This window comes from Ambystoma mexicanum, chromosome 9 (genome assembly GCF_040938575.1).
Source record: "Ambystoma mexicanum isolate Mex_15411 chromosome 9, UKY_AmexF1_1, whole genome shotgun sequence".
NCBI classification, from domain to species: domain Eukaryota; kingdom Metazoa; phylum Chordata; class Amphibia; order Caudata; family Ambystomatidae; genus Ambystoma; species Ambystoma mexicanum.
In genome coordinates this window covers 184,261,095-184,285,901 of record NC_090931.1, presented here as the reverse complement: position 1 = coordinate 184,285,901, position 24,807 = coordinate 184,261,095, and the positions used below count along the sequence as shown (strand labels likewise).

General features: G+C 45.4%; 1 protein-coding gene across 5 annotated transcripts in view; it reads left to right on the top strand.

Moving 5' to 3' along the window:
• KMT2A (lysine methyltransferase 2A) overlaps positions 1-24,807 on the top strand; it is a 2,049,111-nt gene that overhangs the window by 299,587 nt on the left and 1,724,717 nt on the right. For all 5 annotated transcript variants that reach the window (XM_069614436.1, XM_069614434.1, XM_069614435.1 and 2 more), the window contains exon 5: positions 13,666-13,891. In XM_069614436.1, the coding sequence (XP_069470537.1) occupies positions 13,666-13,891 (226 nt within the window). The remainder of the gene's footprint in view (positions 1-13,665; positions 13,892-24,807) is intronic.

Sequence of the window (24,807 nt, the reverse complement as noted above, 5' to 3'; positions counted from 1 at the left end):
AAGTGCGCCTAATAGCCTCTCTGTGAAAAGTTGAATCTAGAAATGCGCTCAATAGCCTCGTTGTGAAAAGTTGAATTTAGAAGTACATTTAGAAGTTGAATCTAGAAGTGTGCCCAATAGCCTCTCTGTGAAAGTTGAATGTAGAAGTGTACCCAATAGGATCTCTGAAAGTTGAATCTAGAAGTGCGCCCAATAGCCTCTCTGTGAAAAGTTGAATTTAGAAATCTGCTCAATAGATTGTATGTGAAAGTTGAATTTAGAAGTGTGCCAAATAGCCTCTCTGTGAAAGTTGAATTTAGAAGTGTGCCCAATAGCTTCTATGTAAAAGTTGAATTTAGAAGTGTGCCCAATATCCTAATAGTCTAATACCGTGCCTGGTTGAACCGACTAATCTCCCTAATAACCTCTCTGTGCAAAGATGATTTTAGAATCATGCCTAATAGCCTCCCTGTGTAAAGTCGAATTGAGAGAAGTGTGCCTATTAGCGCGCCTTAATTGAACTGACTAGTGTCCAGAATAGTTTCTCTGCACTTAGTTCAATTTAGAAGAATACACGACAGCATTGAGGTTAGAAGCGTGCCTAAATATCCCTTCTGCACAAAGTCTAAGTTAGACGTGTACCTAATAGTATATCTGTGTAATGTAGAATCTAGAACTGTGCCCAATAGTCTAATATCCCCTCTATACAAAATTGAATCTAGAGGTAGACCTAATACCATCTCTGTGTACAGTTGAATTTAGAAGTGTACCTAATAGTACCTAATGGCCTAATATCATCTCTGTGTACAGTTGAATCTAGAAGTGCACCTAATGGTCTAATATCATCTCTGTGCAAATTGAACTTGGAAGTGTGCCTAATAGCGTGCCCCCACTGAATTTAGAACTACAATTAGAAAGCCCTCCTATGCTCCACCTAAATGACCAACTAAAACCCTACCTGGGGTGTTGCGACATTCAATTTCTCCTTAATAGCTTACCTGTATTCCTGCTTATTAGAAGAAAGGCTTCCCAACAGCGTAACTGTGCTGTAGCTACAACTAAATAGGCCGCCTAATTAGCATATCCTAAGGTCTAGCTACACTTCAAAACGGCCTAATATCTGCAAGCTAGTACAAATAGTACACTAACACCTAGAATAAGTGAATAATATCACCCGACTTCGTGGAATCCTGAAATCAAGACTACTCTCAGCCAGTGATATAGCCAAACTTATAAAGTCCAATAAACTGTAAGTTGCACTTGAAACTACACCTAACGGCACGTACCAAGCATGAGTGCACCCACTCCACCAGAGTTTGTCGGAAACGACCACTGTGGACCGCCCCCACTCCCCGATCTGCCTTCCCTCCCATCCCCCCCTTCCCAAATCATCCCACCCTCCTTCACATTCCCTACCATTCCCCTCTCCAAACACCAAGCCAGAGCGGCAAGATGGCGAGCCAACCACCCTAAAACCACTCCTCCCCCGAACCCCATCACCGACCAGCCAATGTTAACCATGCCCGCTCCCCTCACTATCATACCAGGCACACCCTGCCCTGCAATCAACCACCCCCCGCCTTGCCCACAAACCCCTGCCACCTCCACCCCCCCCGACCGAACCCTTTCCCCTCCCTAAAAACTGCACGCCTAGCCCTAGCAAGATCCGAAGCTGCCTCCCTCTCCACCTCTGACCCCCCTACCCTCTCTCACACTCCAATCGCAACAAGGAAACTAAAGAGGAAACGTACCTGGTCCCCCTCAATCTCTCAGCACTCTTCGCCTCCCGTCTCGACCCACCACCTCATTCCCCCAATCACCACCTTCCCCCGTGGCTTCACCCTTCCTGAAACCCCTCTCCCTCGATTTCTCATCAACTGCAACTGAAACTCCTAACCGCCCACACCCCACCTTCAAATCCCCCGAGCCAAACCCGATCATCCTAGCACACGCAGCCACCCAATCCCGCCCAAAGCCCGCTAGTTTTTCTGCTCGCTCACTATACCCATCCATCATCACCCACCCTACCCCTCTCCCACTCTCTCCGCCACCACCCCCTTCCGCTCCAGCTCTGAGACCAACCTCGCCTGCCGATGTGAACTGAATCCTATTGGATGCCGATCCGTAGCAAAAAACAGACACTGCATCTTTGACATCCTCGCCTCTGACAAACCAGACCTGGTTTTCATCACCGAAACTTGGTTCTCTGACGACTTTGCCCCAATCGCTAATGAAGCCTTCCACCCGGACTACTCCCTCATCCCACTGAACCGTCCCTCTAAAGGAGGGGGAGTAGCATTCGTCTTCAAGTCTCTCTTCCACGCCTCAATCATCGACAACCAACCTTCCATTCCTTCCTGCGAATCTCTCCTCGTTAAACTATCCCTCTCCCGTCGCTCTCACACAGCTTCCTAATAATCTACAGGCCCCCTGGCTACGATAGACAATTCGCAAACAACCTCTGCAACTCTATTGCCACCCTTCAACTAAACCATCCCGACCTCACCCTTCTTGGAGACTTCAACATATGGCTTGACATCCCCACCAACCCTATGACACACTCTCTGGTTGATGGTTTAGACGCAATTAACCTCCAACCCCACATAAAAGGCCCGACTCACTATAAAGGACACACTCTTGATGCCATCTTTAGCTCCAACACCCGGATTCATTTAAACCCCCCCCACCCCTATCATCTGGTCCGATCACTTCATTCTTTCTTTCGCCATTCGCTCACCCGACCCCCTTCCCGTACTCGAATCTGAACCTCCGAATCTACACAAATGCTGGAAAAAACTAATAATCGTCTCGGACCTAGCCGATGCACTCCTCCAGTCTCCACCACCTACCTGCCAACTCAATAAACTAACCCCTGACGCCTTTGACTCATTCAAAACGGTTCATGTCAAACCTCTAATTATAAAACCTTCCCTCGACCCTCTCGAGCCCAAAAACTACCGCCACATCTCAAACACCAGGTTCATTTCCAAACTCATTGACCAATCAGCCTACTCCCAACTAAATGCCTTTGTCGAAGCCAACAATCTCCTAGACCCTGCACAATCAGGTTTCAGAACCCGTTACGGAACTGAAACCACCCTAACCTCAATCTGGGATGACCTTAAAATGATGGCAGACTCCGCGGGATGCGCCGCACTAATCCTTCTTGACCTAACCGCCGCCTTCGACACAATCAATCACTCAATCCTCCTAGACCGCCTCCACTCCCTAGGAATTTGTGGAACCGCTCTTAGATAGCTTCATTCCTCAAAGATAGGTACCAAATAACGATACTCTCCACCTATACCTCCCAAGCCTGACCAGTCGACACGGGAGTCCCACAAGGAGCATGCCTATCCGCCCTCCTGTTCAATCTCTACTTGATCACCCTCCCACCAATAATTCGTTTACACAACATCATGTGTTACAACTACGCCAACGACAGAACTAATTCTAAAACTCCTGAACTCAAAACCCAACTCCCGACTTGACCTGGCCTCCTGCCTCCTTGACATAGAATTCTGGTTGACCCAAAGCCAGCTCTTGTTAAACCCCTCCAAAACGGAAATCATGGTATGTGGCAACTCTGAACTTCTTCCGCACCCACTACCCTGGCTATCCGCCATGGGCAACTCACCGATCCCCTCCAACTCAGTGAAAAATCTTGGATGCACCCTTGACTCCGACCTAACACTCTTGCGCCAAGTCAACGTCTCAAAGTCCTGCCACTACCACCTTAAAACCCTTAGGCGCATCTTTCCCTATCTCTCCTTTCCCAACAGACTCTCCGCTGTCCAATCAATCGTTATATCAAGACTGGACTATGCAAACCCCCTATACCTCGGAATCCATGCGTACCAACTGAATAAACTCCAAAGGGCACAAAATATGGCAGCCAAAATGCTACTTGCGCTCGGCCCAAGAGACCACTTCTCCCCAGCCCTTAAGATGCTGCACTTGTTTCCAGTAGCCCGAAGGGTGACTTTCAAAACCTTATGCATCTCCCATCGAGCACTGCATAAAACCAGACCTCAATATCTTCAAGACAAGCTAAAACCCTATCATCCCCCATGCACCCTAAGATCAAACTCAGCCGGCCTCCTAGTCATACCTAAGACAAACTCAGTCAGGTTAGGCGGATCATCATTCTCAGCCCTGGCCCCCACGCTGTGGAACTCACTCCCACCCCACATCCGCCTAACTGAGGATTTAACATCTTTCCGCAAACTGCTGAAAACCTGGCTCTTCCCCTAAAACCAACCCGTACCAAACTAACCCAAACAGACTAACAGCATCTCAATGACACCAATCCAACAAACTACCTGATGCGAGAAATTGACAGCTAATAACCCCTAATATAGACTAGGACAAACAGAATTAAACAAGTAAAGTAGATCAAAGCAGTGAAGTGGTGGAATAAATCAAACGGAAACAGTAAAGAGATTTAAACTTCTGAAATGGACATAATGCATGAGGAGTGAACGAAGTGAATGGCGTGGATGAAATAGTTAGAATGGATTAAGCGTGTGGAACAGATGAATGCGCTGAGTGGAAGAATGCATGAGTGGAAGAACAGATGACTAGTTCGAATGAGTGTGTAAATCGAATGAGTATGTAGATCGGATGAGTGTATAGAATGGATGAACATGTTGAGCGGATGAGTGTGTAGAGCGGTTGGGTGTGTAGAGCGGACGAGCATGTAGAAAGGATGAGTGCGTAAATACAGAGAAGCGAGTAGAACGCAGGAGTGCGTAGAACAGATGAATGTGCAGAACGGATGAGCGTAAACCGGTTGAGTGTGTAGAGCGCATGAGTATGTAGAGCGCATGAGTATGTAGAGCGCATGAGTATGTAGAGCGCGGAGAGTGTGTACATCACTGGAGCAGATGAATGTGCAGACCTGGGGGGTGAGTGCGCAGAGGGGGGTGAGTGCGCAGAGGGGGGTGAGTGCGCGGGGGGGTGAGTGCAGAGGGGGGGGTGAATGCATAGTAAATCGGGTGCCGTAGGTGGATGGATCGGGTGCCGTAGGTGGATGGAAAGGATGAAGTATGAAGAAGTTACGGGTGAAATATGTGGATGGAATGCATAAAACAACTTAGAATACACGAAATGGATCGGAATAAATAGAACGCATTTGAGTGCGTGTGACGGGCTGACGGGAGTGCGTGTGACGGGCTGACGGGAGTGCGTGTGACGGGCTGATGGGAGTGCGTGTGACAGGAGTGCGTGTGACGGGAGTGAGTGCGTGCGTGGGGCTGATGGGAGTGCATGCGTGGGTGCATATAATTTTGTGACGTATATAGTATGGTTTGGAATGCAGAGAACGTTTGAAAGAGCATATAACCCATCATATCACACCACCACTCAACTAGAACACAGAGATACTATGACACCATTCGGTATAACTGTTCTCATACCAACATCCGCCGCACACTCCCCATCATTCTAAGTAAACACTGCTGGTTACACCCCCGACCCCCAGCCAGGCGTTCTCCTCAGGCCTAACGCATCCGCATTCGGTCTGGATAAATCCTGCCAGAACGAACACATACTCCTGATCTCTCAACCACCACACCTACCGCGAAGAAGCAGCTATTACACGAATACCGCACCAGCTGCACACATCCCCGGTGCTCACACGCACCTTTGACTCTCTCTACCGATCTGAACTGCGGTTCCCAAGGGCGTTCAACCTACCAGCGCCTTCAGACCATACCAATGGTATATAAGGCGCTATATAAATGCAAAATACCATAACATAACATCTCGCCGGTCCACGGTTCATACTCAAGAATCAATAATTTCTTGGTTTCTGAAAGACTTGTTGAAAGGGTCTCTAGCACAAACATAATGGAGAGGGGAATTTGGATCACTCCCTGATAACAATGAGGCTAGAACTGGGGTTGGAACGATCTAAAACACCCAAGTGGCGTCTAAAAACCTACATATTGCAGGAACAAGGGGTACTTGAGCCTCTAAAGGTTTTTTTTTGGGGATTTCTTTGAAACGAATGGTTTGGGATAGCTTTAAGGCAACAATCGGGTGAACTGATGAATATTACGGCCTGCACACAGAAAAGTGGAATAACAGAACTAAAGAGACTGGAGAGCGAATTGGGCACATGTCAGAAGAAATATCAAATGACACGAAGTGGCGAGGATACAGCTGTAATGGATAGAATGCGGGAGCGTCTCAAACGTGAGATGAACAGCCAGTACGAGAAAGGTATGGGGCCGGTCAGAGAGAAAGGAGGCGTGCCACGCCAGGGCCTGCTCTGTAATGCCCAGGGTATCACAGAGACGGTTGATCAGGATGTTGTGGTTTAACGTATCGAAAGCAGAAGAAAGATCGAGAAGAATGAGAACTGAGGGAGAATCACCAGAGAATTATTGTAACGGGTAATATTCATTTTTTTAAAGCACTTGACAATAACTGTTGACTTATTTTTTTTTAAGTTTTATTTTTTAACATTTTATTTTTGTCGGCAGAGGCATACAAGGAACACACACAACAAAATAATAATTTACATTCAATGAACCCGCATAGTGACACAGTAATCTTAAATAAACAATTCACTGGGCGTAGAGTCAGGGAGAAAGAAGACATAAAAGGAGGAACATGGTGCTCCACTACACAGGGGTGCTGTCCATCAGGCCCACTGATGAACCACTTTTGGATGCATTTGCATCCTGAGTATTAAGGTAACTGTTGAATGCAGTCCAAATGTTCTGAGGACGGGAGCGAACGGGAAGCATCTCAAGGTATTCCTCCTCGCAGTTCCGGGACCAGGTAAGTAAGTTCAACCATTTCCGAAATGTGGGCGGGGTAGGGTTTTTCCAATCTTTTAAGTATGCACTTTTTGGCCACTGCACAGCTTATGTTAAGAAATTTAGCCATCCCCTTAGCATACTTGGCCTTCCACACCCCAAACAGCACCCCCAGAGGATCTGGATCAATAACGCTTTCGCTGATCTCCGACAATGTCGTTAATATTTCTTCCCAAAATTCTCCTAGTTTATGGCATGTCCAAAACAGGTGTAAGTGGTCTGCATTTTCCATTTTACAACAGGGGCATGTATGTGAACCAGTGCGAGCAAATTTGGAAGTCCTGAGGGGTTGCAGTACAGCCTGTTTAACAGCTTATATTGTATGGCACGTAACCAAGTTTGAGGGAGACTCTATTAGTGTGCAAGCACATTTTCCCCCAGAGGTTATCGGGGATCTCAAGGCCCAGCTCCTCCGCCCAGTCGCACCGCGTCCCAGAAGGTTGAGACTGAGTGTTCGTTAGTAGTATCTTGTATAGCGTGGATACAATATGGCGGGCACCTCCAGAATTGGCGATGTAAGCGATTGCTGGGGAGTCGGGGGGGCTTGTCAGGGAATTCGGGCCATGCGGCACAAAAGGCAGCCCGAAGTCTGTAATATTGCAGAAATTCAAGGGCCGACCCGGAGTGGCCTGGCTTCCATGTCTGTGGGTTTATGAACTGTCCGTTAGGGTAAAAGTCTGTCAGGGCCAGATAGCCCAGGTCACTCCAGTGTTGTGAAAGGGCCACATTGTGCGTGGGCTCTAACCCCGGGAACCTCCATGCTGGGAGCCACTTGTAGTCGGGGTGCTGCTCTGCTGTCAGTCTAAAGAGACGGCCCCATGCTTGTACTGTGATGCCAACTGGGTCTATGGGGGAGTCTGGTGTGTACTGTCGATGTAAAATTGGTGACATCACATTGATGTTGTCAGCTGCAGGTGTTTCCAGTTTGACACGTGGGCGTGGGGGGCTATCAGGGTACCAATGGGAGGCGTATTAGGCCTGTGCTGTCAGCCAGTATAGTGACAAATCAGGAGCAGTAAATCCCCCTCTCATATGGAAGGGTCATGTCGGACCATTTTTTATGTACCATGCCTGCATGCCACAGAAACTGTGCGCAGTTTGTGCAATTTCGCAAAGTATGTTCCCCCTGGCCAGATCGGTATGTTAGAGAAGGTGTATAAGAACTTGGGTAATATCATCTTAATAAGTGAGAACGTCCCAGCAAGTGACAGCTGGAGAGAGCGCCAGGGTGCCATTTTGGTTTCAGCTAGTTGTGCTACTGCCGTATAGTTGTCAGTGAGGAGAGTGTCTTTGGTAAGGGATACGTTAACCCCCAGGTAAGTGATCCCATTGGGAGACCAGCGGAGTGGGTATTCCGTGGCTGGCTGGGGGGTGAACTGTTGACTGTTATTTAAGTGGGATTTATCCTGCACACTGCTGCCACTTGCATGGTCTCCAGGTGCTCTGGCGAATTCTAAAATAAGAGAGTGGTGGATTTATAAGTGGGACGAGGGGGAGTGCACAAGAGTGCAAGATTGCTTTTTTTAAAAAATGTATTTATTTTTAATTTATTAAGTGTTTTGGTTCCGACAAATTATATAAACCTTTCACTTATACAAAAAGACAAAGGCAAAATAATCACACAAACAAGTAACCATTTTTACATGCAAAATTTAAAGGGAAAACATCAAAATTCATCAGGATTCATAAGAACATATCACTTCGAAGCCGGTTTTCTCCGGTTCACTACGGGAGCAGGATGAAGGGCCACCCTCTTGCAGTACTCCGTGAGTATCTAATATGGGGATTAAAGAAGCATTGGAAGCTATTAGGGTTGCAAGAGAAAAGATTGACTCTCGAAGATATCTTAATACACGATCACAACTTATTTCACGAGCCACTCAAACAGAGGTGCTCAGCACTGTCCCTTCACATCCACGGTTCTCGGAGGAACCTCCTAGTGAATATATTGGGGCGTCAGACAACCTTATTCAATTTAAGACACCACAAGACTATCATGAGCGTACTACATCCATGCTTGTCTCTGATTCTTGTAAGCCTTAGGCCATAGCAATGCTACAGGCTGAGGTTGGTAAGACACCACAAATATTGTCGACTATTCTGCCAGGGGCCTCGCCGAACATACCTAATACAGAAATCAGAGAGGATTCAGTACGCATCACGCAAGGGCTCACTCATATGAGTATGGAGAGGCACAATGTCCCATCAGTTGTGAGTGGGATGCCCATCTCCTCCAAAGATGACGAAATTAATATAAACTCTACAAAAACAACAGATAATCGTGAGACTAGTTCTAACCCTAATACCCCACTATTTTCTCTCAAATATTTGTTACTTAATACCAGGTCACTCCTTAAACATGCCACAGAGGAAGCTTCGATCATAGAAGAATATAATCTTGATATCTGTGCCCTGACGGAAACATGGAGCCATGAAGCTGCTGATCCTACATTGTCACTTGCCATTCCAGAAGGTTACTACATGATCAGACAAGATAGAACTCAGAATGGGGGCGGGGAGGGGGGGGGGTAGCGTTTATTATTAAAGGCTCTCTGAAAACATGGGAAACCAAGATTGATTTTATTCCAGGTTCAGAAATTCTATTTATCAAAATTGCTATTGGCGCAGAAACCACTCTGAATGTTCTTTTACTTTATAGAGGCCATTCAACGGACCCCACTTTTCCCCACCGCTCCAAACAGTTTACTACTCTCCTTTCTGAAGCCTAATACCAAATTGATTCTGCTAGGAGATTTTAACCTTTGGCTGGGTAGCGACGCGGACAAATCAGCAAAGACAATGAAGAATACCCTTGATGGCTTAGGTTTTGTCCATCATGTCAGAACTGCCACACACATGAAGGGTCACACACTGGATTGGTTATCCACCCTTAATGTTCCCATAACTAATATAGATGTACAACCTTGTCCGTGGTCAGACCACTTCAGTATTAGCTTCCAATCCAAAGTGGAATCCTTTAGGACCAAATCTTCGCCCTCCAAATCATTCATTACCAGCAGAAATCGAAAATATTTGAACAAAGAGGCGTTACGTCCCTGGGCTCAATCCTTGAATACCGATATAGGTAAATTAGAGGATCTAGATGCTATGTCGGACGTGCTCACAAATTCTCTGAAAACAGTGACCGACAAGCTTGCTCCCACTAAAAATAAAATTAAGCAAACTGATCATAATAATAACTGGTTCTCCAAGGAGCTATCAGAACTAAAATCCAAGAAAAACAAACTCTATCATGCGTCCATATCATCAGAAGAGGAATTAGCAAAAACTATTAGCCAACTCAAGAGCACAAGCTGTAAAGGCGATCCATGCTCGGCCATTATAATTAAGGAATGCTTACCCACATTAATACCAGCTCTGACTAAATTTGTTAACGCCTCATTTGAGTCAAAGGTAGTGCCTGCTAATCTGAAAAATGCATGGATTACACCTTTATTAAAAAAGCCCAATCTATGCCCGCTTGCCCCTGCTAGCTACAGGCCTATTACTAATACTGCCTTTCTCCTTAAGATGCTAGATCGGGTGGCGTACAATCAGATTTCCTTATTTCTGGAACAGAATCAAATTCTACATAACTATCAATCAGGGTTCCGTGCCAATCATGGCACGGAAACAGCGCTTCTTGCCCTTAAATCCCATCTTATTTAGGGTATGGATAAAGGTCAGATTGCCTTATTGATGATTTTGGATCTTTCCGCGGCCTTTGACCTGGTGGACCATTCGATTCTGTCCACCAGGTTAAGAGAGAATGCGTCTTTTTCGGAAGAGGCCATTCAATGGATATCATCCTTCCTAAAGGATAGGCAAATCAGAGTTGCCAGTGAATTGGCAGAAGCTGATCCCATGCTCTTATTATATGGAGTCCCACAGGGAACATGCGTGTCTCCCTGTTTTTATAACATCTTCATGATCCCCTTCCTCCAGATGCTGGAAGAGGAAGGGATTGTGTTTGCCAATTACGCGGATGACACGCAATGCATCCTACCCATCTCAGGAATACATCAAAAAGATGAAGTTTCCATTAATGTAATCTATTCGAAGATCCAAAATTGGATTGTATCCAACGGTTTGGCCCTGAACAGTGCCAAAACTGAGCTCCTCCTTGTAGGTTCTCAAAGCAAATTGGATAAATTAGGAGTGGAATATAAGAATATCAACCTGGACATTTGTGTTATCAAAACTTTGTCCAAGGTTAAGACTCTAGGCGTATGTCTGAATAGCCTCGTCTCGTCAGCCTCCTACTTTCTTAAACTTTTCCGCCATCTTCGCCCATTCATCTCTGAAAAAAATTCAGAAACTTTGGGTAGAGCCATTTTCGGCTCAAAATTAGACTATGGCTGCAGTCTCTTGGTGGGTATCCCCCAGACGGAGATCCATCGCCTTCAGGTAATCCAAAATGGGGCAGTAAGAGTATTGAAGGGCCTGAGAAAGAGAGACCATGTCTCGGAGGCCAGAAGGAGCCTCCACTGGCTACCGGTTGGAGAAAGAATTCGGTTCAGTCTCCTTCTGATAACTCAAAAATGTATTGTAGGTCCAGTGCCATCATATCTGAAGGAAGCCATAATCGTGAAAGACAAGGAAAGGTCACTGAGATCAGACAACTCAAATATACTCGCCGTTCCCCGTCACAAGACCAACAAAACAAGGCAAGGGTCTTTTGAAATAGCGGCCCCCAGTGCCTGGAATCCCCTCCCAACTTCAATAAGAACGTTGGTCTCAACAGAACTTTTTTTTAAAAAGCTGAAAACATTGCTCTTTGTTTAGAGCCGTACTAGTAGTAACAACGTACAGCTTATAGCTCTGCTGTATGTGTAGTTTTGTTCTGTGTGTGTTAGTCTGCGCCCATCTGCCTTCGGGTACCAGGTGCGCATTACAAATCATATTACATAACATAACAACATAACTTCAGTGCCTAATGCATGCTGATTCCTCGAGTAAGGGAGTGAAGGGTTAGTATGCACCATAATAGTAGGCAAGGAAGCCGCATAAGGCCAAAATCAGCGACTGTGCCTGACCAGCCATTAAACTGGTCCAGGTGAATTCATTAATAGTTTCCATCCCTAGACGAGTGGCTCTTTCCTTTTGCAATGCTAGACAATCAGCTACCAGGTGCTTAATGCTTTCTTTAATGAGTGTTTTTTACAAAATATGCAACTCTGGCTGCTGTTGCCCAGTCCCCACTTGCTAGTCCTTTCCAAAGTAGGGATCTGATTTAACCTAAAATGCAGGTAAATAGTCCTACGTTTAGGACAGGGAAATATATGAATGTACCTGGGAAGCTCTTCTCTTTTAGTGAGGAATTTGCTGTATTCAGTATACATAACTGTCACACCTGATCTGAGGAGATCACCTAATCATATTTATGTAGCTTATTCTTGACCATGGCCAGATTACAGGAAAGATCTTCTTTGGATAGCCCTATCAAGGCAAGTCTTTCGCTCATTGCTACCTTGAACTTTGTAATGGAGGCTCCAGATTCTCTTTTTGCTCCCCCGCCAGCTCTGGTAGAGAGACATAACTGTTGGATTTAATAATTTGGCATATTCTGCCATTTTCCTCCATTTCGCTCTTGTGCCCAATGAAATTAGCCCAAACTCTTGCCTTATTACTGCGTTCGGAATAGAGATGGATAACCCCAAAGTTTTCTTTAGGAGATGCCCTGGATGGAATTGAGGAAGTCCCCCAGGTCAAAGAGGCAGAGATTCAGGCCATACAGCAAAATGGCCTCCACACTTGAAAGATGGTATTGGAGCAGAGGACCTAGCGAGAAGTGACATAATTGTGAATCTACCCTCTTCATTTTTGCTAGTAGGGGCAAACATTTCCCCCTAATCAGTTTTTTCCAACTCTCCTTGGAGTGTGTGTTGGTAACATGATATAGCCAAGGTATCTAATAGAGTCCACCCTTTCGAGCCAGTTGCCGCCAACCCTCCAGTTCATGATTTTTGATTGTCTCTTGTTCGAAAAAAAAGAATAACTTTTGACCATTTACTCTCAAGTTGTTCTTAACAGCATACTCAAAGAACAGAGTCAGTTTCCTCTGGCGCTCCATAGGTGCCAGATCAAACAAGACCACATCGTCTGAAGACCACATCGTCTGCAAGTACAATGCAGTCTAATGACACCAAGCCCAGCTTTACAGAATTTGTAGTGCCCTCCTCCCAGACACGGTTGTGTTGGTAGTTTCAGTTCGGAAAAACTGGGCACTGTGCATTGGTTTGCTTCTGGGGGGTCTGGGCTGATGGGCGTGCAGGTGCTTTAGTCCATGTGGGAGGTCCTGTGTGCCGATGGCATAAGGGTGCATTGGCTGTGTTGAGATTGTGTGAGCTATTGGAGGAGGCGTGGCATTTTGCTGGTTGGTGTCAGTGTGAAGGGGTGTTATAGTTATCATTCATGTGTGCGTGATTTAGTGGGTTTGCATCTGGGATGTTTGCAGGAGAATGGAGGTTTTAAGTATGGGTTAGTGGGGTAAAGGGAGCACCATCCTCATGTCATTGTGTTAAGTCACAGTTGTGCATGTCATGAGTTAAATGGCAGAATCACCAAATGGGGTAAAAAAATAAGCTCATTCATACAAGAATCAGAATGGTAATAGCAAGGGTTCTTTACGGTAGTTTACATCCTAGGTAACAGATTAAGTTCAGCAGGGTATTGGAAGCCTTCCAAACAATATTGTAAAACTGTTTGAGACACACGCACACGCCTGACATTCCTTATCTTATGTTACAATCATCATACAATAATGTATTTCCCATCACCCATCACTAACTGGGTTCTTGGAATTGTTGGACGAGAGGATCATTATAGATTTCTGTAACATGCCTGTCTATTTTGGCAGATAAGTCATCCATAGCTGGCTCAGAGGATGCAGAGCCACCAGCCCCACCCATCAAACCAGTCACCAGGAACAAAACTCTTCAGGATCCTCCTGTGAAGAAGGGCCGGCGTTCCAGACGCTGTGGGCAGTGCCCAGGCTGTCAAGTTCCAGAGGACTGTGGGCTCTGCACTAATTGTCTGGACAAGCCTAAATTTGGTGGTCGGAACATCAAGAAGCAATGCTGCAAGTAAGCGTTCTGATTTTTGTCAACCTTGTGACATACACAATTCTGTGAAGTTTATGCTGTCTTCGGAACAATCAAACTTTTTTCTCACTGTTCAGAGATATTTGCTTTAACTGTTAGAAAGGGTCTTCTATAAAATTGCCATGTTCGAGGGGATTGTGTCCTCCGACATATTCCACATCTATGACAGTAATCACCACAGCTGGGCTGTTTCGGGAATCTTTTCAGCGTCGGTGTCCTACGTCGATACGCTGTCCCTCGAGGGCCTCTGTCAAGAGCCGACGTCACCGGATGTTATATGTAGGACGCACAACGCCTCTAGCCTCAGTTCCGTTTTTTCTGCAAATGTGTTCACTTTCGAATCTCGGCGCGCTTCGGTTCTTCTCCTGTTGAATCGGTTCTTCGAACTTGGATAATTGTGAATATGTCTTTGTCTACCCCGAGGTCGGGCTTCAAGAAGTGCCAGGACTGCGGTTCCAAGATGTCGCTTATGGACCCGCACAACGTCTGCCTTTGGTGCTTCTACGAGAGCCACGCCACCGACTGCGATGAATGCCAGTCCTTGATGTCGAAGGCCTTGCGGGAGCGGAAGAAGTAGTTGTCTGTAGATAGGGTTTCCAAACCCTGTAAGTCGAAATCCGCTGGGCTTTCGACCGACGATTCGAGGGGCGACTCTCTGCGTCGGCGTAAGTCCAGGGGGTCTCGGTCCCGGAGTGGTTCCTGCCATTCCTCTGCCTGTTTTAGGCATTCGCGGAAGCGCCGTCACCGGTCACCTTCCCCGTCCGAGGACTCCGTCAGACCGTGGGTTGCTTGTCCCACCAAGCATTCATCACCGGCGAAATGGGACGCGTTCCGCAAGGAGATAATGGTGGTTTTCGAATCCCAGGGCACTGTTCCGTCCGCGTCTTCGAGAGAAGCCGGCAAGGAACGAGCTAGGGCCACCGCACGCACGCCTTTGGGCTTGGGCGGTCGGCGCGATCATCGGGAACCGTTGAGGTCCCGATCGAAAAAGGTTGATAGCCATAGCTGTGCCAGGTCCCGGTCCTCGATGCCCTCGAAACCGTCGAAGACTGTGAGGCCTTCTAAGAAGGCATCGACACAGTCGGCGCCATGTCCGTCGAGGGACTCGCTCCGGCTCCGAGGAAGTCGTCGATGCCATCGGCGCCGAGGCCATCGAAGGACACGGTCGGGGCTCTGGCCTTGAAGCCGTTGACGAAGTCGTCTGCGCCTCGCTCGACGTCGACGCTGATTCCATCGACTCACTCAACACCTTTTGAGGAGGCTTTGCCAGAGGTGCCCCGGAGGACGGTGGAAACTCAGAGGAAGGCCCTGAGTAAATCAGTGAGGCCTGTGTTTGAGCCTTTTTCTGTGCCCTCATCCAGAGATTTATTCCAGCCATTGGATTATATCTCAGGTGGAAGAAGGGTCGGATGAGGAGGGGCTTGTGCCTACTGAGGTACCTGATGACCTGTTGTCTGGTCATAGCCAGATGGAAGACCTGTGTCAATCCTTACATGACGCCAGTGGTCTGGACACCTCCCCGGAGGTTGAGTTTGGCAGGCCTGAGTCTGGTACACACGCCGAGTCTTCGTACAGGCGTCTCATGTCGAGGGTGACGCAGTACTTGGGGTGGTCTGCTCCACCTGTGGATTTTCTGCAGGATGACCTGACAGATATTTTGGACCCAGGTCCACCCACTGACCCGGTGATGCCATTTCATATGGCCTTACAAAGAAGGGTGGCGGCGGCTTGGACTGCTCGGGAGAGTCTCCTGGCAGTGAATAAGTTGCTACCGAAAAAATACCGTCCATCCAGTGGTAACCCCTGCTACTTGTCTACGCACCCCACTCCGGAGAGTTTGGTGGTGCAGGCGGCGACGGCCCCAGCAAAGAAGGCTGCGTAACCTACCATCCCTCCGGTTAGGGACGACAACCGCTTTGACGGTTGGGCGAAGAAAGTGTTTTCGTCTGGGGGTATGGCTTTAAAGGCAGCCAACTCTGTTTGTGCCTTGGCAAGATTCACTCACACTCTGTGGAATTGTGTATCTTTGGTGGCTGAACATATTTCCGAAGGGGAGGAACGGGATGGTTTTCTTGCCCTAGTTCAGGATGGCAAGGATGCCATGTGTGAATCCGTTCAGTCTGGTCTGGACGTGGCAGACTGTGTCAGCCGGTCCATGGTGGCAAGCACCGTGATGCGCAGGTTTGCGTGGTTGCGGAAGTCGGGGTTTGCTCCTGATGTACAGTCCCGGCTTCTCAACATGCCCTTTGATGGTGTCCATCTTTTTGGCAGCAAGGCTTACTAGAGCCTTGAGAGGTTGCAGACCTCCAAAGTTGCAGTGAAGTCGTTGAGCGCTGCAGTACGTCAACCTCTGCCTTTTCGTCCTAGGGGACAGCAATGGAGGGGATGTTCCTTACGATACTACTCTTCCTTTGGTAGATCGAGGTGGGCTGCCAGCCAAAGGGGCCAACGTAGGAGTACCAGAGGTGGAAAACAAGGTACTCGAGGTGCCAAAGCCGTGTGGGTAGTTGCCTCTTTGCTTTCAGTCCCTGCCGCAGCTGCTTCCGCTCAGTCATGAGGCCATGTCCAATGGTTCGCCGGTTGGGGGAAGGCTGGCGCAACATCTTGTAGAATGGCGTGCCATTACTTCAGATGTGTGGGTTCTGGAGATCATAGCCCACGGCTACTGTCTTCCTTTCCGGCAGAGGCCTCATGACAATCCACCGGGGAAGCTCTCTTTGAAGAGTCCGGATTCGCTCCTTGCGCAGGAAATCAAATCCCTGCTGGAGAAAGGCGCCAAAGAACTGGTGCCTGTAGCGGAGAGGAATTAGGGATGATATTCCCCATATTTTTGATCCCGAAGAAAGACGGGGGGGGGGGGGGTTGAGACCCATCATGGACTTGCGTGGTTTGAGCAAACTCCTCAGGGAGGACAAGTTCAAGATGGTTACTCTCTCTCAAGTCCTCCAGGCCCTTCAACTTCAGGACTGGTTGGTGTCTCTCGACCTCAAGGATGCTTACTTTCATGTGCCGATTCATCCCAAGCACAGGAAGTAACTGAAGTTCGTGGTTGGCGACTCGCATTTTCAGTTTCGGGTCCTACCGTTAGGATTGAACGCCACCCCGAGGGTCTTCACCAAGCTAATGGTGGTGGTGGCAGCGTATCTCAGGAATGGGGGGATTCACATCTACCCCTACCTGGACGATTGGTTGATCAGGGCGCGCTCTCCCGAGCAGGTCCTGGATCATCTGTCCGTCACCTGCCACTCCCTTGACAGGCTGGGCTTCTCCCTCAACTTAAAGAAGTCTCATTTGACACCTAGGTGAGGGCTCATCACATTCTGCAGTGGTGGACAAGTTTCAACATGCCCAGAGTCTCCCGGCGTTCGAGTTCTTGAGGTTGCTCGGCCCCATGGCATCCTGCATTCTACTGGTGCCAGAAGCCAGGCAGCGGATGAGATCTCTGCAATGGGCTCTCAAGATGCAGTGGTCGCAGGCCTCCGGCAGGATGTTGGATCCCGTTCAAGTGCCGCCCTCGGTCACCCAGGATCTTCTGTGGTGGACCGTCGAAGGTAATCTGATGAAGGGTGCTCCATTTTGGCTACCCTGGCCGGATGCAACGATCCTCACGGACGCATTCCCTCCCGGGATGGGGAGCTCATGCCAACGAGTTGACAGTCAGCGGTCATTGGTCTCTGTCGGAGTCCAGACTTCATATCAATCTGTTGGAGCTGAGGGCCGTAAGGCTAACCCTGAAGGCTCTTCTGCCGTCTGTGCGGGAGAAGAATGTCCTGATTCTGAAGGACAATACAGTGGCCTTGCACTACCTCAACAGAAAGGGGGGGGGCAGGGTCTCTAACACTATGCAGAGAGGTGATGCAGCACTGGTTCTGGGCCATCCAGTAGGAAATTTCGATCTTGGCAGTTCATCTGGCTGGAGACGTAAACGAGGCGGCAGACGCTCTGAGCAGGCAGAGCACGGTCTCTCAAGAGTGGGAACCTGCTCAGGAAGTTCTTTTGGAGATCTTTGCCCTTTGGGGGACGCCACAAGTGGATCTCTTTGCCACCAGTGTCAACCGGAAGTGCAAAAGATTCTGCTTGCGGGAATTTCCTCCAAGAGGAGCCTTAAGGGAGTCGTTGGTAGTGGAGTAGTCCTTCCCACTGATGTAATCGTTTCCTCCAGTCCCCGTCATTCCGCAAGTGTTGCGGAGGTTCGGTTCCCGAATGATCCTCATTTCTCCGCCATCGGCCAGGAGAGCGTGGTACCCGGACCTTCTCGACATGTCCATCTGCCCTCCACGCCGTCTTCCCTACCGAGACAATCTGCTCTCACGGGAGGGGGGGTCGTGTTCTCCATCCAGATGTCAAGTCTCTCAGCCTTCATGCTTGGCATCTGAAATGTTGAGGTATAAGGATTGGGACCTCCCTGAAGATGTGATGGAGGTGTTGCTTTCTGCCAAAAGGCCTGCAACAAAATCCCCGTGCCATTGCTGTTGTAGAAAGTTCTGCGACTGGTGCAGGGTTCAGAATGTGGATCCTTTTCAGTGTTCAATTCCTGTGGTTCTGTCTTTTTTGCTTTCATTAGCCCACAAGGGCCTTGCAAGTGGGTACCATTAAGAAAAAAACCTTTCCAGCCTTGAGTAAAGAAGTGTTCCTTTGGCGACCGCTAATTTTGGCTGTAAAACAAAGTAAACTAAATGTGCACTTCAAAGTGATTATACTAGGTTGTCAGCATGAGTTGATCCCAAAACTGTGTGGCTGCTACACAGATGCAATTTAAGTAAAAAAAGAAGTTTGGAAAAGTTACTCAAATGCGCCAACCTTATTCAAAGAATATGTTCAAGGATGAGTCAATTCAATTTTGTTTTTATTTTGCACAATAGATTAAAGAACATTCAAACAAAAATTGTTCCAATTTTGTGTTTACTTCACACCATTTCAATCCTTGCTACAACTTGATATTAGGTGTTAGCTCCACACCTATAGTTTAGTAGCTTCTTCAAGAAGAATTCTTTTTGTTAAACTGATTATCTATGCCTAACTATATCTCTCTCAACACATGTTTCCCCATTGTTGCTAACAATGGTTCATCAGGAGAGGAAGTGTATTTTCTAAAAGAAAGAAACAAAACCAAAATTTCATTTAGAATAATGCTAAATTACACATTAAATGTTGCTGTTAATTTTTATATACTCAAAAAAATGCATATTTTTTAATGTATTGACTCACCATTCTTGTGATTTTAGCATATATCCAGCTAATTTTGGCAGGCTCAAAATAGATGAACAAACAAACTTGATGGTTATTTTATTTTTTCAGGGTTTGCCTTTTTATCCCAATTTTTGGAAAAAGTTCTGTGTTATAACTGGAGGGAGGAAGGTGAAAAAGAAACAAGAAAGTATTTCTTGTTAGTGCGCTTGGAGAAAGGATCACAGTTTAAATACTAATTTTCTGACACTACTTAGTTTTACAGAAATAATACTCTTACTTTGTTTCTTGTTTTGCGATCCTTTGCCATGATAAGCATCCGAGTAAAAGGATGACTTAACCTGGCTGATTCCTACTATTTATGCCGCGATCGTTCTGTGATGACATCATCACGCCACTTCCACGTGATTTTGCGTGATGCGATGACATCATCGCGCACGTTTTTACGTGCTGGCGGCCATTTTGAATTGGTAAAACTACCTCAAAACTCAAATCTTCCTAAGAATTGATCATATTTTTGGAATACTTATTTATTTTCGAATATTATTGTTAGTTGGTCATTCAACTAAGAGTTATTCTGTTTTTAGTTCTACATAGATAAGTGATATATGAGCTCATTTTGTTTTTTATTGTCTAATTATTTTAATTTTATGGTATGTTCATGCAAACATGATTTGTGGGCTGATTTTGAATTCTCATTCGATCATAGGGTAATACAATTTTTAGATCATGTGTATTAAGCAAATCAATTCTAATTGTAACATACTTGTATACAAAATAAACAGGTAATAAAAACCTAAAGCAAACAAAAAAATATAAATAGATATTTAAAGCCAGTTATACATTTCCGTGTCACAATTTAAACCTGTGACACAGGTATCCATGAAACAAATCCATTTGCATTCATTTTTTCGTAATAAATCTTCCTAATTTCCTCCTCTCGGAGATGGTCACTTTGTCCAGGCCAAAAATTCTCAAATTGGAGATGTCGAAATCTGGGCGATTCGTGATGATATGTACTGAGATGGGGGATCTTAGATCTTTATTTCAGATTGCTCTTATATGTTCAAACATTCTTATTTTTAGTTTTCTTATAGTACTCCCTATGTATAGCTTCTTGCAGGTGCATTCTATCCCATAGATAACAAAAGTGGAGTTACAGTTCATCATTTGATTAATGTGATTAGTTTTTCAATTTGGTAGTTCAATTTCTTTTTTTCCTTGTTTTATGAACAGACATAATTTGCAGTGCCCACATTTGAAAGTTCCTTTTTTTGCCATTTGAAAAAAGATTTTCCTCTCATTGGATAATGGACTCAGAAAGCTTGGGCTGATGAAATTCTTGATAGTCGGTGCCCTTCTAAAGCAAATATTTGGATGATTATCCAGATGTTTTTGCAAACTTAAGTCTGTGAGAAGAATATTCCAGTGATTCTTAAGTATTTGTTTGATCCTACTTGCTTCCGTACCGTATGTAGTGATCAAATAAGTTTTTGGACTTATTTTTGCTGATTTTGGTTTGTCTCTCAAAAGAGAGTCCCTTGATATAAGTTCTACCTTGATGGTTGCTTTTTTGATGATTTTTGTTCCATAGCCTCTCTGTTTGAATTTTTGATGAGTTTGTCGAAGATTATCTTGAAAGGTAGAGACAGTGCTGCAATTTCTTTTAATTCTGAGAATTTCCCCATATGGAATACTGTGCACAGTGTGTTTAGGATGATGAGATGTTGCATAGAGAAGACTATTTCCAGCTGTAGGTTTCGTGAATAACTTTGTTTGGATTTGTGCGGTTTCAACAAAAAGTTCAAGGTCCAAAAATTCTATGTTTGTGGCACTGGCTGATTTCGTGAATGACACATTAAGAGTTGTTGTTGAGATGAGTTACATAGTTGTCCAGATCTTTCATGTTTCCTTCCCAAATTAATAAAATGTCATCTATGAAACAACCCCAAAATATGGTGTTTGTATGGAAAAGTGGATGTTTCCAAGCATTTTGCAACTCAAAAAAACCCATAAAAAGATTTGCGTAAGAAGGTGCAAATTCCGACCCCATTGCAGTTCCTTGGAGTTGTTTAAAGTTGGTATTGTCAAAGATAAATATATTATTGTGCAAACAAAAATGTAGCATTTCAATTGTTTTGTTTTGCTCAAGAAATGAAACAGATCTTATTTTAAGAAAAAACTTTGTGATCAAGGATGAAAATAATTAGCCAATAAAAACAAAATGAGCTCATATATAACTTATCTATGTAGAACTAAAAACAGAATAATTCTTAGTTGAATGACCAACTAACAATAATATTCAAAAATAAATAAATATTCCTAAAATATGATAATTCTTAGGAAGATTCGAGTTTAGAGGTAGTTTTACCAATTCAAAATGGCCGCCGGCACGTAAAAACGTGCGCGATGTCACGCGAAATCACGTGGACGTACGTGGCATGATGACGTCATAACGGCACGATCGCGGCATAAATAGTAGGAATCAGCCAGGGTAAGTCATCCTTTTACTCGGATGCTTATGGCAAAGGATCGCAAAACAAGAAACAAGGTGAAGAGTATTATTTCTGTAAAACTTTAGTGTCAGAAAATTAGTATTTTAAACTGTGACCCTGTCTCCAAGCGCACTAACAAGAAATACTTTCTTGTTTCTTTTTCACCTTCCTCCAGTTATAACACAGAACTTTATCCAAAAATTGGGATAAAAAGGCAAACCCTGAAAAAATAAAATAACCATCAAGTTTATTTGTTCATCTATTTTGAGCCTGTCAAAGTTAGCTGGATATATGCTAAAATCAAATAGTCAGTCATTATATAAAAAAATGAATTTTTTGGGTATATAAAAATTAACAGCAAAATTTAATGTGTGTAATTTAGCATTATTCTAAATGAAATTTTGTTTTTTTTTTCTTTCTTTTAGCAAATACACTTCCTCTCCTGATGAACCATTGTTAGCAACAATGGGGAAACACGTGTTGAGAGAGATATAGTTAGGCACAGATAATCAGTTTAACAAAAATAATTCTTCTTGAAGAAGCTACTAAACTATAGGTGTGGAGCTAACACCTAATATCAAGTTGTATCAAGGATTGAAATGGTGTGAAGTAAACACAAAATTGGAACAATTTTTGTTTGTTCTTTAATCTATTGTGCAAAATAAAAACAAAATTGAATTGACTCATCCTTGAACATATTCTTTGAATAAGGTTGGCGCATTTGAGTAACTTTTCCAAACTTCTTTTTTTACTTAAAGGGTACCATTAAGGGTTACCTGGCGGCGCTGTCCATATTTAAGCGCTCGAATGAGTGTTCTTATTTTAAGATTCCTTTGATATCTCAGTTTCTAAAAGGGCTAACTAATGTGTTTCCGCCGTCGCCTTTCCAGGTGCCGGGATGGGATTTGAACTTAGTTCTAAATTTCCTCATGGGAGCTCCATTTGAGCCCTTACATTCTTGTCCATTGAGACTGTTGTCCTTTAAGACTGAATTTTTAGTTGCGGATACTTCCGCTCGCAGAGTGAGTGAGTTGCAGGCACTCTCCGTCAAGCCACCTTTCACGGTGTTCCATAAGGACAGGGTTGTCCTTAGGGTTCACCCTTCTTTTCTTCCGAAGGTTGTGTCGGAATTTAATTTGAGCCAGAAGGTTATTCTTCCGGCGTTCTATCCTCCTCTGCATCCTGGTAAGGAAGAGGAGAGGCTCCATAGGTTGGATCCGAGGAGGGCTTTGAGCTTCTATCTCTCACTGATGTCCCAGGTCAGAGTAGACAATCAGCTATTTGTAGGATACGCTAGAATGCGTTTAGGTAAAGCTGTTACCAAGCAGATCTTGTCCAGATGGATCATTTTGACGATCTCTGAATGTTACCTTTTGGCGGGTAAGGATCCTCCGGTAGGCTTACAGGCCTATTCTATTAGGGGTGTGGCTGCCTCTACTGCTCTGCAGAGGGGTGTTCCCATTCGTAATATTTTTGAAGCAGCCACATGGGCCTCTGTCCATACTTTTGTAAAACACTAATCCCTGGATTCTGTCCATGGCGAAGATTTGGCCTTTGGTAAGGTGGTCCTCTATTCTGCAATTCTGAATTATTTTCCCTCCTCCATACGTTGGTACTGCTTTGGGAGTCTTTCATAGATGTGGAATACGTCGGAGGACACAATCCCCTCGAAGAACAAGTTACTTTCTTATCTGGTAACGTTTTTCAATGGGATGTTCCTCTGACGTATTCCACATCGCACCCTCCCAGCCTGCCCCTCTACAGAATTTCTTATGTGATTGCAGCTTACGTTTCTGCAAGGCTTTCTGTAGTCATACTGGCAGAAGATTGGTGCCACACGTTCTGGGAAAAAACTACAACTGAGGCTAGAGGCGTTGTGCGTCCTACATATAACATCCAGTGACGTCGGCTCTCGACGCAGGCCCTCGGGGGACAACGTATCGACGTCATAGACGTAGGACACTGACGCCGAAAAATTTTCCGAAGCTGCACAGCTGTGGTGATCACTGTCATAGATGTGGAATACGTCGGAGGAACATCCCATCGAAAGAACGTTACCAGGTAAGAAAGTAACTTGTTCCTCTATGCTCAACCGTGAGTGAACACGGATTGACATACCACCCATTTAGATTTCAATACTGCCTGTGCACTTTGTTTTGAGTGTGGGAGGGAAACCTGTACCTACTCTGAAGGAGTAAAGCTTACACATCTTTACTGTCCCAAGTCTGGTTACAAGTAGGGTTTGGTTTAAATAGCTTTGAAATCTCCTTTTTTCATTTTTAATTCATCTTCCCAACAGTGACATAAAGTTTTCCAGGGACGTGCTTTTCCCAAAATCACGAGTTTAGAATAATTCTCACATCTAGGCTGGGCATCAGAAAACCTTATTTTTTTATTAAACCAGTCAAAGGCTGTTAGGATAAGTTTCTCTTTACAGCACCTTCCCTTCCATTTCTTTGGACACCCAAACGTGTTGCTTTTATTTTTGATTCCAACCTGCTCTTTTTGCACTGCAGTGAAGCCTTCAGTTTCACTAAACTGGCTTTTACTCATTTTGTCATGAGGAATCAGACGTGTCCTTCAGGCTGACAGTACTGGGAATCATGGTTTCTGATGTTTGTGAATCTTCTTAGAATCACATGCTGTGCATATAGCCCGACATGTACTGGTAATCGCAGAGTATTGCATCTTTTTTTCAAAGATAGAAAAGGGACGTCGACATGGGCGTGACTATAGCACTATCCTTAATGTGACATGTAGTGTACCCAAGATCCCTCACGCGTTGAGGTCCCATATATTTTTTCCGCCAACCTAGTTGGTCGCACAAAATGCAGAGCTTATAAGAGTTTTATATTGCTATCAAAATTGATGTTAATTCCACGGATATTCGCTAATTTTTTGGGACTTGACGCCTGATTCTCTCAACGTTCCTTCCTGGGCTGTTCGGTGACTGTTCCTGCGTGGCTTCGGCCGTTGGCCTGGCCTTCACAGTAGGGAGAGGGGAGCCCTGTTCACACTTACTACTTTGAAAATGCCTTTCTCTTGCCCCTTCTGTTCTTTTTCTTTCAGTCTGGCTGCTGCCTCCCTCTACTATGGAGAGGAGGCCCTTCAATTTTTGCCCGTCTTCCAACTGGAAGTTCACTTGGGTAGACACCCATTGCCTATGCAATCAGTGTCTTCCTCGTGATCACGATGAGCGCTCATGAAAAGCATGTA